Source organism: Hydra vulgaris, chromosome 01, assembly GCF_038396675.1.
Source record: "Hydra vulgaris chromosome 01, alternate assembly HydraT2T_AEP".
Lineage (NCBI taxonomy): Eukaryota > Metazoa > Cnidaria > Hydrozoa > Anthoathecata > Hydridae > Hydra > Hydra vulgaris.
This window is the reverse complement of record NC_088920.1, coordinates 38363116-38383323: the sequence shown is the minus strand read 5'-3', so window position 1 is coordinate 38383323 and position 20208 is coordinate 38363116. Positions and strand designations below refer to the sequence as shown.

The 20208-nt window shown below is 29.1% G+C and overlaps 3 protein-coding genes across 3 annotated transcripts; all 3 read right to left on the bottom strand.

Moving 5' to 3' along the window:
* Positions 1-3803: 3803 nt before the first annotated feature.
* On the bottom strand, positions 3804-4178 carry LOC136074383 (uncharacterized). Its single transcript, XM_065786695.1, has one exon. It carries the CDS (start codon positions 4176-4178, stop codon positions 3804-3806), a length of 375 nt encoding a protein of 124 aa, XP_065642767.1.
* Positions 4179-4709: 531 nt separating this feature from the next.
* Positions 4710-9571, bottom strand: LOC100199576 (WD repeat-containing protein 53). The gene is made up of 2 exons (XM_065788108.1): positions 8809-9571; positions 4710-5111 (listed from the first exon to the last, which is right to left on the bottom strand). The coding sequence occupies exons 1-2, from the start codon at positions 9497-9499 to the stop codon at positions 4723-4725; spliced, it is 1080 nt and encodes a 359-aa protein (XP_065644180.1). The 5' UTR covers positions 9500-9571; the 3' UTR covers positions 4710-4722.
* Positions 9572-15680: 6109 nt separating this feature from the next.
* On the bottom strand, positions 15681-16403 carry LOC136074382 (zinc finger MYM-type protein 1-like). The gene has a single exon (XM_065786694.1). It carries the CDS (start codon positions 16401-16403, stop codon positions 15681-15683), a length of 723 nt encoding a protein of 240 aa, XP_065642766.1.
* Positions 16404-20208: the final 3805 nt, after the last annotated feature.

Genomic DNA, 20208 nt, shown 5'->3' with positions numbered 1-20208 from the left:
ATATATATATATATATATATATATATATATATATATATATATATATATATATATATATATATATATATATATACTTAAGTACTTTTGGATCAATTAAATAAAAGCATTTCTTACAAAAACTCAACTAAGCTTACTTTAACTGAAATAAAACAACTAATTGAACTTTGTTTGTTTCGTTGTTATTTCTTGTGGAACGGTGAGATTAATGAGTTGGAGAATTCAGGCCCAATTGGATTGTCTTTTATGGTTATTTTGGCTGAATCTTTTTTACAATACCATGAGGAAAAGGCAATAAAAATACCAATGACAATGATTCCTTCAATTGATACTAAGTCCTTTCATAGATATGTAGATGATAGCCACGCTAGGTTTTCTAACTTAAAGCAGACGGAACAGTTCCAAACAATCCTTAACAGACAACATCCTTCTTTAAAATATACTATTGAAATTGAAAACAAAAATAAGATACTTAACTTTTTGGATATAACTATTATTAATAATACACAAGAAATTATGAGTTCAAAGTTTACAGGTAAGATGCTATAACCAATATCCAAATCAAACCTCATTCTAATCACGATCCCAAAATTTTAAAAGCAATATTCAACGGATATATATACAGAGCATACTCAATATGCAGCAAAAACCATTTAGAAGATGAGATAAATTTTTTAATTCAAGTGTTTACTGAAAATGGGTACGATGAAAAAATGCCTAAAGATTTTTCTTATCACGTTTGAAAAAAAGTTTAGCAAATAAAAATGAAATTCTATTAAACTCTAATAACCTTCTTACAATTTTTTTACCATGGATACCAATAATATCTCCCAGACTTAAAAGAATATTGAGAAAAGCTGGTTATAGAACCATTTTTAAGTCAAATGCTAACCTAAAAACGCTATTAATGTCAAGAAATAAATCAAAATTACCACGCAACAGCCAACCTGGAACCTATCTAATTAAGTGCAAATGCTCCAAAGTGTCGGTGAATCAAAACTTCAAATAAGAACAAGGGTTCAACAACACCAAAATTTTTTGACTGAAGGCAAGTTAAACCAGTCTGCATTAGCTTTGCATAAAGTAAATTGCAATGAGGATATTGAATGGGATAGGGCAAAAACACTTAAAGTTGAGGATAAAAAATTTGAAAGAAAAGTCTGTGAAGCCTTGGAAATACAAAAATATCAATGTTCTCCAATGTACAGTGGTATGAATTTGGACAATGGACAATATGTTAAAACAAATTTTTGGACTTCATTTTTTTCATACTTAAGTAAAAGAAGCCATTATAAAGGTGACGTCAAAACTTAAAAAATTTTGTTGTTGTTATTTAACGGTCACAATTTTTTGTAATTGTATTATATTATATGCTGATGATGCCGGTGCCTATAATCCGGCAAAAATTTCAAATAAATTAAATTATTTAGTATTGAGAGAATTCGTATTATCTGATGTTTTAAATCAGTTTATATATATATATATATATATATATATATATATATATATATATATATATATATATATATATATATATATATATATATTTATATGTATATATATGAGCAGCATTTGTGTCGTTAAATTGACAACACCCTTAAGCACATGAATAATCGTCGCCCGAGAATTTGTAATAAAATTTAAAAATTTACATGTTTACACTTCAAAGGCTAATAAACCAGACTGCAAAAAAGTTTAAAAACTTAAAAAAAATTTTCTTTACATTGATAGGTTACCTACCCAAACCTTCAGTTGATGTACAGGTACAGTGTACATACATTGTATAAACACTTTTTGCGTATTTTCCCTATTTAAGTCAGTTGATGTATGCTGTTGTACATGAAGCATGTATCCTCATAGGAAAAGAGACTTTGCAAATAGCGTATAAAAGCTTTTAGACTGGAGGGAGGGGTTCAATATAAAAGTATGTAAGCACTAGTTTAACAAAATATTCTTAGTTAATTTGTTTGCTTTGCTTTTCAAACTTATCAAAATTAAGAAATAATTGTTAATAACTGATTTTTTAATAACTTATAAATAGAATGTCATTGTTGTCCATATTATGCCAGCAAATCAATAAAAAAAATTTAACTTTCTAACTAAAGATCCTAGTTTGCTAATATGAAATAGTGTATGCATAGGGGAGGGAGAATAATGCTTCCCTATCAACACATATCTGACCTCTTTCAGTAATGGACCTTAGTAAAGTTAATTTTTTTCCTGAATTATAACTTTTTTAATTCATAAAGGAGAGAAAAGATATTTCAAAAGCCTACATTTCTTTTTATTTTTTTAGAGGGGGATGGGGGATGGGGTGGGTGGGACTTGAAAGTACACATGGCAACAAGTGAAAGTGGGAGTCAAATTTCTACATATTATATGGCGTACATGCTTTATGGACAACCTCTATGCACACTCTGCTGCATGTTTTCTCTAAGTATATCAATGTATCTACATTCCAGTGTGAAATATAAGTAAATAAAGGTTAAATTTCAGTGTGGAATATAAATAAATAAGAGGTTACAGTCAGGGTTTAAGGTTATTAGAGTAACAATATATAAATATTATATATAAAACAGTATCAAATGATTAAAAAAAAACATCAATAATTAAAAAAAACTTTCTTTCAAAAAGTAATTTAATATACTTCTTAAATTATTCAGTTGTTTTAACATTTAGTTAAGAGATAATTAAGAGTTGCATAAATGTTAAAAGTTGCTAAAATATTATATTTGTTTAGCTTCTATGTATATCTGCATATATACATACATAATGCATACCTTACATGAAAAGTCATTGATGATGACATCTTGAAGTAGCCATCTGCAAGAACATCAGCAAATAGGTAAATGTTCTTTAATATATATATACACTGCGACCATTTTCTATAGACGCATGTGGATTATGTCTTAAAAACGTACTTAACTTTATTTTTATAGTGTATTTCAATAAATTATAAATAAAGTATCAAAAAATAATGAAAATTCAAAAAATAATATCAAATTTGAAAAGAGGTCAATCATAAATGAATTAAGTTCAAAAGATAGCTGATTATTTTCTATAGACGCAGTTCACATTTTTTAACAAAACTATCCAAAAAAATGTTTTTATCACATTTTTAGTACTCGATTGGACCTCCTTTGCACTCAATTACTTGATAAATTCGTTTTGGCATACTTTCCACTAAGTTTTCCAGCACTTTTGGCTCCATATCCTCCCAGCATTCTGATACTGCTACTTTTAGCTCTGTCATAGAGTTATTGCTTCTGGTCAGCATAGATATGTCTTACAATGATTCCCCAGATGTTTTCAACAGGATTCAAATCTGGACTGCAAGCAGGCCACCAGATTTGCTCAATTTTTTTAGCTTCAAACCAAGCTTAGTCTCGTTACTAGTGTGAATGCTGGCGTTGTCATGTTGAAAAACAAACTTTTTGCGTCGATATTTGTTTTTAAATGAAATCAAACATAATTTTAGCACATCAATGTATTCAGAACATTTCATTTTGCAAGAAGTAAATGCTAAGTTTAACTTTCCTGTTGTACAAAACCCAAGCCAAGCCATCAAAGATCCACCACCGAAATTCCTTGTCGAAAAATATTTGGGTTCTTTCCTCAAATCATGCCAGTAGCGACTAAAACCATCAGGTCCATCAAGATTAAACTTTTTCTCATCCGAAAAAATCACCTGGTATTGAAAACAAAAATATTCAGCTATTTAGACATCTTACGTATTCATGAGAATTTAATCTAAAATTTCTTACTTGTTCCCAATCGCATGCTATGTTTTCGCAGGCAAATTCCATCTACTTCTGTTTGTCAACCAGCTTCAAATTTGGTGCTTTATTTATTTTTGATCGTACAATGTGTGGGATGTCTTTAAGAACTTTCCTAATTGTCTCCTTGCAAACATTTAAACCCAAATCTGACTTAATTGTTTTCAAACATTTTGATGAATTTGATGCGAGTCGAACAATTCTGCGTTTTTCACAGTCTGAAACTTTAGATTTCTTTGGTTTCCTCTTGATTGTTACATAATCTGTTGGATTTTTCAAGAAATTACAGATAACGTGATCTGATCTCTTCAATCTTCTAGCAATTTCTCGATTTGGAACTTTTTCTTGATGATAAGCCAATATTTGACCTTTTTCAATATCGGTAAGGACCTTTCCTTTCGGCATTCGGTTAAGATCAACTTAATTTCGACTCACAAAATAAAAAATACGACAGAATATAAGAAATTTACGACAAAACTCGTAAAAAACTTTAGTGCGTCTATAGAAAATTGCCACGTGAATAATAAAAATTTAATTATTTTAATACAATCAAGACAATTAATAATCAGATGCATAATGGATTATTGTTTTCTTGCATACACTTATTCAAAAGTACCGCCAGAACAATTTTATTACCACTGTAACACTGTAAATCCGCTAAATTCTACATGCGTCTATAGAAAATGGTCGCAGTGTATATATATATATATATATATATATATATATATATATATATATATATATATATATATATTTAATATAATACATATGTGTGTGTGTCTATATACACTCAAATACAACATAAAATGTCCTTAGTAATGTCATGCTAAAATATGCATAGACAGGCTAGCCTGTCTATGCATATTTTATCCCCAATTGATGTATGTACTGAACTAGTCAGTACATACATCAATCGGGGATAAAAATTTGTTAAAATAAATGTATTTAATTAATATTCAATATCAAGCAATTTTACAGATGCAGTCTGGTCAGTGAAAACTACAAAATATTTTCCATCAATAACAGCAGAGTCAATTGAGCTGAGTTTTGAATCTATTTGTAAACTATCTAATAGAATTGTTTTTAACTCATCCTCAAGACAAACACGATTTTTTGGAAATTTTTGTTTCAAATTATTGGCAGTATTATTTGCTGAGATATTCCACAAGTGTAAATAACCATCATTACCACCAGAGAGTAGCATTTGTGTAGAATTATCAAGCAAAGGAAGAAACTGAACACATGGAACTCCAAGTGATGAATGTTTATTTATTGCATAACATGGTTTCATTCCTAAGGAGCCTCTCATTAGTTGAAAAATTTGGATAGCTCCATTTCCTAATATTAAGAAAAATAATAAAAATTTTATTTGAAATAAATTACATTTAAAAAAGCACAAGTGCAAATAGGGTTTAACAAATTAAGTTAACAATATATTATATATACAATATCACACAACAACATGCATACAGCAACACATTGTTAACAATATATTATAACATTCATACAGCAACACATTAAGTTAACAATATATTATATATACAACATCACGCAACAACATGCATACAGCAACACAGTGTTACAATTCATAGAAGTGTCTGGCTTTGAAAAAAAATAACTGCAATTTTTAAAAAGTTAAAAAATTACAAAATATTTCTATAAAACTAATTAAAAAACATTTTTTATTTTTAATTATTTTGCCAATTTTTTTATGAGTTGAACTTAGACTATAGTTGAAACCAATTGGTTTCATTCAAAAGAAATATGATTTCTTAATTCTCAAATGGCATATTTTCATACAGTTTAGGAGTTATAGGAAAAGTTCAACAGAGGTTAATTTTCCCCTAACTCCCACCGCTACATATAAGAGTTAAACCCCACTGATTAGCAAAATTTTCAGAAATTCCTGCGTAAACAAGATGAAATTGGAGAAACATTTGACAGCATTTATATAAAGTTAGAGTTGCAAATACACTGTTGTGTAAGCGTAAATATTGTGCAAAATATTATTTAAAATTTAGGTTTTGTATAACAGAACAACCTTTAATAACCTAACTGTGTAAATTACTTTATCTGTTATTAGTAACATTAATAAGTAAATTATATGCAAAGTTGAAATAATAAAACTTCTTATAATTTTTCTTATAATTAACTCTTTAATTTCTGAAGATAATAACTCTATTATAAAATTTTGTGAACTATTAAACAGAAAATGTAAACAGAAATCAATTGGGAACTTTTAACCAAATGAAAAGATAAAAATAATTTATTTCTTATTTAATTTTCCTCACAAAATTTTTTACTTAACAGTATGATTAAGGATTCTTTCTGAAGCTTAAAAAAATTATGGATAACATAAAAATAAAATTACCCAAAAATCAATTTACCAACATTTTGTCAGTAAATCAAGACTATACTTAAGATTTACTGATAAACATTTGGAAAAAAAAACTCAATGCTAAACAAAATAAAATTATTATCTAAATTATGAGTATAAATGTTCATTAAAAAATCCTCTTTAAATTTCGAAAAAATCTAAATTAAATTAAATTTAGATTTTTCAGCATACATAAAAAAAAAAGATCAACTGTTTATTTTTATGCGAAATAATATCTTTAACCTAATGATTTCATTTAAGCCTTTTTTGTAGACATCAGTCATATCTCAAATGCATCTTTACAAGTAAATTAGACTATCATCTTTGTGTCAATTCATTATCTAGCAAGTCTAGATGATAATAAATTGTATATATAGGTCATTCCATATCAAATCACCTTATGGACAACATTGTACCACCTCATTCCTGAAAATTTCAGCTAAAATAACCAATCTGTTGAAAAGTAAAACCTAAATATTAAAGAAAATCATAAAATGTATCAGGAGCTTACAGTATATTTTTTTGATTTTTGACAGATTACAAGTTTGTAAATAAAAAAAATGACCACCTGAAATTTTCTATAGTAATAGTTTTACCCCCAAATAATTCAATTTTACAGGTGTTTTCGACTGATTTTAAACAGTTTATAAGTTATTGTACCTCAAATTGCTAAATTATGTCAATACACATTTCTCTATAACTATTCTACACATACAAAAGTTTTTGAGTTTTTGGCTCATAGAATTCTAGATGCTAAAATACAAAAGCCAAATCGACAAACCTGTGCAGATTTAGATTTGAATGCAAGCTTTTAATACAATATTTTATTGTATTTAAATTATCAATAACTATGTGTGAATTATATAATTAAAACTATATTATATACATAAAATTAAACAAATAAATATTTGAAAATTATATCAAATAAATTGAACAAAAAAACTAATTACATCGTTTAAGATGAAACTTTTTTATTGATGATGAAACATCTAAAACATTAACTGATAAGCTAATTTTAACACGTCAGTGTCATGAGATGGATTAAAAACATGAACTTTGTGTTAATATTGTTGGCATTGGTTGTGGTGCACATATTAAGCACAATACACTTCTATCTGCTGTGGATATATAAATATCCACAGATATGTAGATATATAAGTATTTTCAAATCTACACAGTTCAGGCAAATGAGTTAAAGAAATTTTGTGATTTTGTAGATGTGGAATATAGAAAAATAATCCAGCACAGAAGTACTAGATTTCTTTCTCTGTTGCCAGCAGTTGAAAAAGTTTTGTATATGTTTGAGGTATTGAATTCATACTTTATTCCTCAAGAAAGTCCATGTGGTCTGCAAGCATTTTTTGAAAATGAAACAGGTGAGTTTTATTTCTGGTTTGTGCATGGACAACTAAACCATTAAAAAAAACTGTATTATTTATGGAAAAAAGTCAAGCAAATTTAGGGTTGCCAGACGTCCGGCTTTTATGGAGGAGAATATAGCGCCAAATTTGTAGAAATAAATTTTTTTACTTTGTTCTCTTTCATTAAAGACATACGTCTGGCAACCCTAAGCAAATGCAACAGACATTATTTTGGAACTAAAAAAATTAAAATCAAATCTTGGTGAAAGGATGAATACTAAGTTTGTCCCAAATGGTGTGAAACAGTTGCTGAGAAAATTTAGTGCCCAAAATTTGCATGTATTGGACTTAACCATGTACTGAAGGGGAAAAATATTGAACAATCTGCTGAAACTTTAAACAATATTCATGGTTCAGATGATCAACAAAAAATTAATATTTACAGTCTTTGTGATGAGATGTCAAGTGCAAAAACATTTTTTGCATCAAAAAAGGAAGAGTGGATTTGATTGAAAATCCAAATTGCCTATGTTAACAAATAGGTCTAATTATTCATGCATTTTCAAGAAAAAGGCATTGGAGTACTTAATCTGGAGAAAAAATTATTGGTAAAATTTTGTGTCTGCCAGGAACATCTGCGCCTGTACAGTGTATTTTTTCAATCATGCTGTACTACAAATTGAACTTTGTATTGCATGGTCGCTTTTTTATTATTTAAAAAAATTATAACTTACTAGAAAAAGTACATTCCAGGAGGAAGTATAACTGGTATAACAACAGTGAATAATTTTTTTTCTTTTATTTCTTTGGTTAGACTTAATAAATAATAAAAAATATTTTGGTGTTGTTTCTTTGTCCTAGATCCCATTAGCCCCTGAGCAATGAAGCAATTAGGCTCTTTCTTTTTTATATGAAGACTTGCATGGAACCTAGTTACAGGGTGCCATGTTTTTTGAAGCATAAAAAACACCATTACTCTCCTCTCTATTTCTGGTTATTTACTTCAACATTTGGCAACACCCATAAAAAGTAGTTTACTAGTGTTCCTTTGAAATTTTATCCACCATCTAGCTATGCACTCTTTATTTTGGAGCTAATTAATTCTATTTGCCCTTTAAATATACCACCAAGTAAAAAAATAAATATACTATTAAGTTAAACACTAAACCAGTGAGTTTCAAAATTTTGAATAAAAATGTTATTGACACCAAAATAATTCATTTTTATTTTGTTAATATAAAATTGCTATGAATCGCTAATAATATACAATATTAAAACTACTTAAATTTATTTTTACCTAATCCACTTGCTAAAAAATTAGAATCCTTAGAAACATCCATTGAAAATATTAAAGGTGGATTAAACATGTATACAGAGTGATCTCCAGTTTCTTTTAAAATATCTTGCGTATTTACAATTTGTAGAGGTTTAACATGATGAAAGTTCCATCTTATTATTTGTGAATCCATCCCGCCTGTAACAATTTCATTTTGTTTGTTAGAAATAAAGTTAATGCATGAGCAAATATTTTTATGTCTTCTTCGAAGTGTTTTAAACAACTTATTTACTTTTAAATCATAAATTTTCACTTCACCAGAATCATCGCAACATGCAAGATTGAGCAGTTCATTATTAACTTGTATTTGATTAATCTCATCATCATTTTCACAATAAAAGTGGACGCATTTATCTAGATTCAACCTTAAATCAAACAAATATACAAAATTGGCAGAAGCTGCATAAAAACTATTTTCGTCTATGTTAGAAATGGATGCCACCTCTTTATTTTTAAGTAGCCCGACTTGATCATATATCATTGATTCACCAAGAGGTAAAACAAAACAACCACTTTCGTTGCCAACGACAATTTTTTTGGAAGGAAATATTTTCGCACATAGATTACTTGCATTTTCGTTTATGTCTGAAGGTGGTTTCAATAAGTTAAAATTAGAAAATTTAAATAGAGTTTTATCTCTCCTTACTGCCATAGTTTATTTTTCCGATTTTTTTCTGCTATTAATTATACTATTTATATTGTTTTTTTAAAAATTATTATAAATATACATACATATTGTTTTTTTAAGAATTATTATAAATATACACATTATAAACATAAATGGTGATTTTTAAAGAGGTATAGGATTTGATTTTCAAAAAAAAACACAAAATTTGAAAAAATTGATGAAATCTTTATTTGAGTCGATAGAACGGTCGATATAATTTAATGTTTAAAAATTATTTCATGTAAATGTTGGCCGCGGCTCCGCATTAGATTCTCCATGCGTAAGGTCCAATTTTGGCACACTCTCCTCCAACATATTTCGGCCGGTATCTCACAAATAAATGCTTAAATATTGGCTTCCAGTGCGTCAATTATTGCTGGTTTATCCCTGTAGACATTAGCTTTAACATGGCCCCACAAGAAATAGTCAAAGGCGTTAAATCACACGATCTGGGAGGCCAATTGACGGGCCCCAAACGTGAGATAAACTGTTCACCGAACTCGCCTCTCAATTGAGCCATTGTTTCGTGTGCTGTGTGGCATGTGACACCATCTTGTTGAAACCACATGTCAGCCAAGTTCAGCTCTTCCATTTTGGGCAAAAAAAAGTTTGTAATCATCGCACGGTAGCGCTCGCCATTCACAGTAACGTTCCGGCCATTGCCGTCTTTGAAGAAGTACGGCCCAATGATGCCACCGACCCATACTCCACACCAAACAGTGACTTTTTCGGGATACATTGGTAGCTCTTGCAATGCTTCTGGCTAGTCTTCACTCCAGCGGCGGCAATTTTGCTTGTTAACGTATCCATTCAACCAGAAATGAGCTTCGTCGCTGAACACAACTTTTTGATAAAAATGTGGATCTTCCTCCAACATTGCAAGCGCCCATTCACCAAATGTTAAACGTTGTGGGAGGTCGTGCGGCTTCAATTCTTGCATCAGCTGTATCTTATAAGGTTTTACACTCAAATCCTTTGGCAAAATTTTCCACGTAGTGAAGTAACAGAGGCCTAATTGATGCGAACGGCGGCGAATTGACATTTTATGGTCATCACTAACACTAACTAACTGGCGGAATCAACTGGAATATTTTCTTCGGTCCTCACTCTACGTATGCGTGTTGGTGGTTTAGTGTCCAATAATGTAAACTGGGTTCGAAATTTAGTCACAAACTTCCGAATAGCTCCCTAGTAGGCCGACCAAACTGCCCATAAATTGGAAGATGTGCGCGATGCACTCTCTTAACCGAGCATGAATTTTGATAGTAAAATTCAATAATTTGCAAGCATTGTTCGTCCGTAAGTCGATTCATGGTTATATTATAAACCAAACTAAACAAGTTTGACAATGACATAAGACACGATGCACGTGTGATCTGTCAAAACCAGTGTTGCCAAAAAGATACCAGCAAAAAAATCACCCTTTACATATATCGAATAATTTATACGTTTAGTCCAAAACTTTTTGCCGGTTTTTTCGGCATATCTCGAACCTCAATATCTTGAACTTTTTGGTATATCAAACAATATTTTAAGTCCCCTATCCAATTTTTAACAACTTTTATAATTTTAAATTTTATAATGTGATTAACATTATATTTAACAACACGTTTTTATTTACCTTTTTTTATAATTCGAACTTTCGAAAAGTATTCGTTTAAAATTTTATTTGGTTGTTTCTAAAGTGAAAACATGTTGCTCGTTAAACGAAGACTTGCAAACATATCTATAACAGAAAAATGCAATGCATTAAAGACCTAGAGAATTGGGAGTCCAACAAAGAGGCAGCCTCAAAGTATGATGTCCTAACGAACACAATAAAAGTATAAAAACAATTTATTAATTTTGCTGGGAAAAAATTACTCAAATTCTAAACGGAAGAAACTTCTACTGGGAGGGGGAACGGATTGACCCCGCCCTTCCCCCTGCTTTTAGAAAAAAAAAAATTTTCCATTCAAATGCTGATTCTGGCTGCCTTATCAATAAAGAATTTATTAAACTCATGAGCTGCAGCATATGATTCAAATAAACTTTTTTTTATTAACTTCAATCATCTGGCGTAGGAAATCTGAGCTTTTTTGTCAAAAGTCCATCATAAATGCAATCGTTTGCCATTATTATTGAAGTCAATATGCGACTAGTGCAGCAACGACAGTTTTTAAGGAAGGTAACGCGGGTTTACTTTGACATGTGGGTAACATTGACATGTATTAGATTAAATGTTTTTACCAGTCACCCGTTAATTATTGTTTAATTTAATTTACCAGATGTTCTAGTCAGATGAACAAATATAACTATTTTTATCCACATTATAGTAAGTGTAAATAACAACAAAATACGGAGGGCATAAGTTAAACTAGTTCCTTTTTTTTTTATGCTGAAAAACTCAGCAACAAAATATAAAACCATACATAATATCATTTTTACATGTGTTTTCATGATGTTTTTTCTAAATACTAAGCATTTAAAATTTTTCACAATTACATGAAATGGAATCAAACTAAGCAAACCCTAAATTAAACGAGTAATTCTAAAAAAAAAAAAATGTACCAATACATCAAATGCCCACAAATCTAAAAACAACTTGCAAACTTGCAAAAATCTACACCTAATAATGTTGCGTAATATTGGTAAGAACAAAACATTAAATCCTGAAAATGTAAAAAACTATCTTGTTGTTTCTGAAATTAAACCAAACACTAAAATATTTGTAACAAAGAAACCCAACAAAAAATTACAGCGCTTTTAGTAACTTTAACATTTACAGCATAAAACAGACTACCTTCAATGTTACCCCTATAGGGATAACTTTGAAAATTAATTATCTATCAATATTATTAGAGAATTAGTTAAATTCTTCATCAGTTTATGTCAGCAGTATCATTGGTAAACAAATGGAAATATTGCATACCAAATTTAGTTTGTCACAGCTGAAAAAAATTCTAAAGATGTATCAATATTACCTTAGTTTTGTATTATTCTAGTTAAAAGTGCGCATTTTAGTTTTGTTTAATTTTCTTAATTAATTATTTATTATTTAATTTTCTTTGTTTTGTTTTCTAGGATTGAGTTAAGGTGGTAGACCATTATCAAAAATCGAAAAAGTCATTTTTTCAATTTTAAAGTTTTTAAGTAATATAATTATCGTAGATTACGAATTTCATATTAGTTATATATAAAAATAAAGTTAACCCTTTTAAAAATTAGTTTTTAATAATGCGGTTTAGGCATTTTTATAAATTTGTCCATAGCAACGGATTGTTTATTCCGTTGCTATGTAGCTAAAAAGGAAGTTATCCCACAAACACCATAAAAATTAAGACAAAAAAACTTCATTTGTGGTGACTGCTACTCTAAAACTACTTTTTGTTTATTATTAAATGCTTTTGGTGCAGTCTACATGGATCAACACAAAATAACAACGAGTCTTTAAATGCTTTAGTTTGGAAACGTTGTCCAAAAGATGTTTTTGTAAGAATTGATGTATTAAACTTAGGTTGCTGTTCTGCAATCATTTATTTTAATGATGGACTTAATGGTATCAATAGAGTTTTTGAAAAACTTTATTTAAAACCAGGGCATTATTTTTCAAGTTTTTTGGCATCGTCTGATTTGAAAAGAGTTAGAAATATGGAAAAAAAAATGTCATGAAAAAAATAAAAGCAGGCGAAAGCAGTTACGAAGTATTCGTAAGGGATTTTTGGACAAAGATGAGGAAGAAGAGAGTTTATGGTGCAGGAGAATTTTAGTCTATATTTACTTTTTATTTATTTACTATAAACAAATGTTTAATTTAGTTGATAAGAGTTAAAATTGAAACTTAATCGCAAATCAAAAGAAAAACTTTTTTTTTCAAACTGAAATGCTTCTCTAATAATAGTATTGTTTATTAATATAATCACTTTTTTTAAACATATTTTATTTTAATTTTGCGTTAGTTTTACTCCACAACACGTTTATAATAAGATAATATTTGTCAATAGATTTTTTTTGTGTTTGTATATTTTTATTTGAAGTGTTTAAAGTTTTTTTTTTGTTTAAATGTGTTTTTCTCAGTTCTTTAAAATTCACGACTTTGCGGTAATTATCTCTTGATTCTCTTGACCGATTTTCATAAAATTTTCAGGAGTTGTTCCTTTAGTTCTTATGGATGTCCCTTACCACTTTTATTGCATAATGATAACTCGATAAAAAGATATTAAAGTCCAAATATGGTAAAAAATACCCCTTTTTTGTTTTCGAAGTGTTTTTTTTTATTTAAAAAAAAACTGTTTAATGTTTTTCTTTTATTTTGGTACAGGATCTTTTTCATTATATTAAAAGCAAGTCTGAAAAATTTCAAGTTCATATCATACATTGTTTTTGAGATTTTCATCGCAACGAAATAACCTTATTTAAGGGTTTTCGGGACTAAATTTCTCAAGCCATTTAATAATCAAAAAAAAAAAAAAAATTGTCATTAAAATGTAAATTTTAATCAACTTATATTAAAATAATTTCTAAAACGTAATTTTTGAAGGATTTTTTTTATTAGTGGTCTACCACCTTAAGCGACAAAAGTATTGGTAAATGATTTTATCATCCGATTAATCCGATTTTAACATCCGATTTTAGGATACCTGTTTGCAAACAGACAAGATAATTGTTTGCAAACATAGATAGTGCAAACTTTTAGATTGATGATATTATTATAACAGGTATATTCAGTAACAAAATTCAATTGAATATTGTTTTTGAATACCCCTGTCGTAATAATATAATTTATCAAAAACACTTAGACTTTTGTTACTATGGTTGGGCTATTTATCATAGATATTGCTCATGTTTCGAAAAATGGTTTGTAAAAGTTTTGAACAGATTTACATAGTAACAACATAGATTTGCAAAGCAACTGCAAAAGTTTTAAAAGAATATAAAATTCTTTTTTAAATATTTGTAGTAATTAAACAACTACACAATAATAAAACTTTAAAATAAATTTTTAATTAAAATAATTCTAATAGTTTAATAAAGGCGTTTGAAATTTTTTTCCTATTTACAAATGCTCAAAATTGTTTGATAGATAATTATATCTTTCTAACAATTTTTGTAACACATTTCTAATTCAAACATACTCACGAATTATAAATATTTTTGTATTATAAATGTGTGTTATAAATAAACTCACTAAAACTAATCATTAATTAAAAATTGTTTATTTTTTTAAATTACAACATGATAGATACTTACATAACACAATTACAAAACCATTATTGATACATCATAGCCAACTAATAATCATGGCCGTACCGAGCCAATTTTGCGCTTCGGGCAAGAAAAGAAAATTGAGCCCCCTCTTCCCCTCCCCCTCCTTAAAAAAAAAAGAAGAAAATTAAACGAAAAAAATGATTTATTGATCACAAAATTTATCACATCAAGTTATAAGTAAAATTTGTCATTAAGGTTGCACAAACTTTAGTTCAATGCCACTTTTCTGGCTTTTCTTGAGGCTAATTCACTAATGACATCATCAAAATCAATGTTGTTTGCCACTTCTTTTTCAATTGAAATTATAGCCAAACTAGACAAACGTTCTTGGCCAATTGTTGACCTCATATAGTGTTTTATGAGCTTAAGTTTACTAAAACTTCTCTCACACGTAGCAACTGTGACTGGTATGGTGAGGAAGATGCGAATAGCAATTGTTGTGTTGGGATAAGCATCGGTCAAAGAATATTTATAAATGAGCTGCAAAATGTCGATCGGCCTAGATTTTTCAAAGTTGTCCATCATTGCGGCAGCTTAATATTTAAAGCTTGCCATTTCTGAATGGAAATCGGAAGAATCTAAATCTGCCTTGTCAATTTGAGATAAATTTGCAGCTTTTTTCTTGAGTTCATCCACAGAACTTTTAGAGAGTGAATGCCCACTGAGGTAGCCAAAATCAGAGGATACAGCAGACATTAGCCTCAAACCGCCACTCTATTTGTGTAATAATGCTGTCAAACACAAGGTTGCACTGAGATCCGAATTCTGTTTTTGCTGTGAGAAGGTGAGAGTCATCTTCAGCTTCAAAAAGTGCTATTCGCTTCACTTTGCGCTTCCTCTTAATTGGAAAGCCACCATTAATTCCGCTCTGGTTAGCTTTTTCTGTGGCATCTTTGATAATATTGTCCACCCCAACATCTCAAAAATTCTGAATGAAAGCCTTCAACCATTTCATTTTTTTTACGGCAATGTCAATTGAAATGGTTTTTGACTGAAGCAGTTTGTTTTCCCGGTCAATTAGAGAAAGAATTTGACACCAGAAATCCAACAAACACAAAAAACTGAAATCAATATGAATGAGAAGTTCTTTTGCACTGCTAACTGTGACAGCATTTGTCATGGGATTATGGATAATGGATTCCAAAACTTGAAGAACATCTTTGATTTGTCTGTGCAATGGTGTAATTGCTTCTTTTTTGGTAGACCATCTCGTGTCACTATTTCCCTTTAATGAGATGGTCAACGTTTTCATCAGTTTTTCCCATCTTGACGTGAAGCTTGAAAAAAAGTTAAAGATGGCTTGAACCTTTCCAAAAAACGTAATCATGAGTGGGGAAACCTCAGCAGCATGAACACCAACAAGATTTAAAGTGTGAGCTACGCATGGAACAAATCTTGCTGACTCATTAAGAGAATGGATGTGAGCTTTGACGCCATTGTATTTTCCAGACATATTGGCTCCATTGTCATAGCCTTGGCCCCGGCAATCGGAAATGCTTAGACCATCCTTCTCCAATTTTTCACTTATTTCTGTTGCAAGACCTTTTCCGGTTTTTTGGTGAGATTCAATGAAGTCCACAAAGCTTTCCTTAATTGTGCAGGTTTCATCACTGATGCGGACATACCTGATGATCTGAGTCATCTGCTCTTTGTGGGAGGTATCTGGAGTGCAGTCAAACAGAACAGAGTAGTATTTAGCTTCTTTGATGTTTGATAAAATTTCTTTCCTGACTTTCTGCCCAAGTAACTCAATCAGCTCATTTTGAATTCAAGAAGAAAAGTAGGATGTTGTGGTTTTTTTTGCTTTAACGGACGCAATGTGTTCAGCCACTAAAGAATAATAATGGCTAATCAACTCAATTAAGCTCAGAAAAATGCCACTGTTTTGTTGACCAATGTCTTCTGTTGTTCCCCGAAGGGCAAGATTGTTCTTGGCACAGAAAAAAATTGCATCAACAATCACTTTCAAGATATCTCTCCACTTTTTCATCTCTCCACTAATAACTCTCTACAGATCAGAATTCAGTGTCTTTCCTTCCTTGAGGTTTTTTTCAAGAGTTTTCCGATCAGAATAGCATCTTTGGTGTTCATTGTTGTTTTCATGCTCAGGAATTCTTGGGTTTAGTTTTTTCCAGTCACAAAACCCTTTAGAAATTTCTAAGAAATTGTTGGTTTTTGTTGTTAAAAATAACAAACAGCAAAAACAAAATAAAGAATCTTTTTTATTGCTGTACTGCAGCCAAGTGCGAACAGATTTTTTACCATTGGGATGAATTTTTTCATACCATTTTGAGCTGAAGTGTCGCATTCTGTTGTCGAAATCACACAGCGTGTTTGGGAAAAATTCTCTTCTGTCTTGCTCTGACCTATGCTCAATCAAAAAGCATCTTGTTTTGTCCGTTATTTTAGGCCATGTTGCTGGATCCCTATGTTAAAAATTTTCTTCCGAGGCCACTGGAATTTCTGAGATTTCTGAATGAAGTTCATCCTCGTCCATTTCAGCTGAGCCTGAAAGCTAGGCATTTTCATCTTCCCTAGTTGGTTCTGAATCAGTTGTGCAAAATTCTTCTTGACTTTGGCTGATGAAAATCTCCTCTTCAATTAATTCCAAATGATGATCTGAACTCATTTAAAGTCAATTATAGGATCTGTTGAATTGTCATTAATTTCGATACAAATATCCTCTGAAATAATTTGTTTCTCCACTGAGTTTGTTACCAACCACTTTTTGAAACAGTTTTGTAGTTTCTTGTCACTTTCTTGGCACTGTTTTCTTTTCTTCTTAAATTTAGCACCAGATAACTTTTGGGTTCGACTCATAATAGAATTATAATGCTCAAAAGTTATCAAAGGTATATTAGTGTTATAGGGCGCTTTTTTGTTCAGTATATGAGCTTTAATATTTAAGAGTTTGTGTCAAGAGGTGGAATTTTAATTAATTTTCTGTTCAACAGCAGCGACGCCGTGAAAATTAGTTTCATAAACTGATTATTGTTTTTTTAATTTATTAAAGTTTGCGCCCTCCCAAGTTTGCTCTTCCGCGATGCCCTTGGATAAGACCGTAAAGACTTCTTGGGGCACCTAAAATAAAATCAAAAAATAAAAATAAAAAATGCGAGCCTAAATATAACCAATGGTATTGTAGTTTGCGAGTTGCATTGGTTGATAAATTTTAAATAGCAAAAAAGAAAATATTGTCTTAAATTTGCACTATCTGTTTGGCCAGATATGCCACCTTGTCAAATTCACACTAATCTATCTTCATTACATCTAACAAATCGTGCTGTTTTCAAAATTTCCTCGAGATGAACTATTATTACCTTTTTTGGAAAAAGTAACTTTTGCTGAAATGAAAAAAATTCTTTAAAGTTATAAAAAAGATTTAGATGTTTTATTAGTAAGCCATATGATTAATAATACAATCAATAATACAATAATACATTTACAATCGCAAATTTATAAAAAAAAATTAAAAAAAAGAAAAAAAAATACACTCACACAAACACGGCAATCTTTCATTTGACTTACCAAGTACATTTTTAAAGTTCGTCTGTGTTTTATTTTTCGGTCTTATTTTTATGAGATTTTTCATTCTGTAATTTTTCTTTTAATAATGCAAACATAATATTAGACAAAGATAGGTGACAAACTTGATGTAAAAACCTATCCCTCTCATTATCAACTGCAATCAATCTATAAGAGTGCTTTTATAAGCTTAAAAAAAAATAGTCAAACATAAATTAAAAGATGCAAGTGTATTAAAATTCAGCTCTATATATCCTCACTACAAGCAAATATTACAAATGTTCAAAAACTTGTTTTTGATGGAGTTTATAGAAATCTATTCACTGTAGCAGAAAATAAAAAATTCAACATTCAAAAAACACAACATCACTTTTCTAAATATTTAGTATTGAACGTGCAGCTGCTATATTTGGTATACAGTGTTTGTTTCGATGTTATGACAGTAATGATACAAGCGTAATTACACCATGGTATGTTACAAATCAAAAATCTAATGCACTTTAAATAGAAGGTTAAAAAAATATTTCTGTAGATAAAGAATAACTTTTTATTCCGTCATTCGTAAAGACAGACTTAATTTGTAATTATATACCATGTGGTGGTCCTAATCCAGAAACTGACAGAAACTGTACCAGAGTATGTAAGTGACATTTATCGTGGATTAGGAAAACACTCTCTTGTAAGGAATACAGACTGGACTGTTATTCGTAAATGATAACATCATCCAGATTGTTTCAATAGTTTAGGATTTATGATCCATGATGCTTCCATTTGTTTAGATACAGCACAGTATCTAAACAAATTGTACAGTATATATATATATATATATATATATATATACTGTACAATATATAGTATATGTATGTGTATATATATATATATAAATTATGTTAGCGTATTCTACAAACAGAGTGCTCAATGTTCTTAAAGAACAGAGAAATAATAAATAAATAAATAAATATATATATATATATATATATATATATATATATATATATGTATACATATATATATATAGCATATGTATATATATAGTATATGTGTATATATAGTATATGTATACATATATAGTATATGTATATATATATATATATATATATATATATATATATATATATATATATATATATATATATATATATATATATATATAGTATATATATATATATATATATATATATATATATATATATATATATATATATATATATATATATATATATAGTATATATATGTGTATATATATATATATATATATATATATAGATATATATATATATATATATATATATATATATATATATATATATATATATATATATATATATATATATATATATATATATATATATATATAGTATATATATGTGTATATATATATATATATATATATATATATATATAGATATATATATATATATATATATATATATATATATATATATATATATATATATATATATATATATATATATATATGTATGTATATATATATATAGATATAGATATATATGATTTCAGTGTAGACATCGCGTATAAGAGTGTATGTTATATTAATAAGAAAACATCAAACAATACGAATTCTCTTAATACAAATAATAATTTATTTTGAGAAATTTTCACTGGGTTATGGGTACCAGCATCATCAGCTCGTAAAATATTACAAAATTTTTGAAAACAGTTTAATAAAAATTTTTTTGAACTGACGTCAGCAGTTGAATGGCTTCTTTTTTCGTTACGCAAGAATATAAAAAGTGGAGTCCAAAATTTAGTTTTAACAAATTGCCCATTATCGAGATTTATTGCACCATTCGATGGGAAACATTGGTGCCTCTGTATTTCGAGTGCTTCTCGTACTTTACGGTCGAATTTTTTTGTTTCAACTTTAAGAGTTTTAATTTTCTCCCAATTTATTTTTTCAG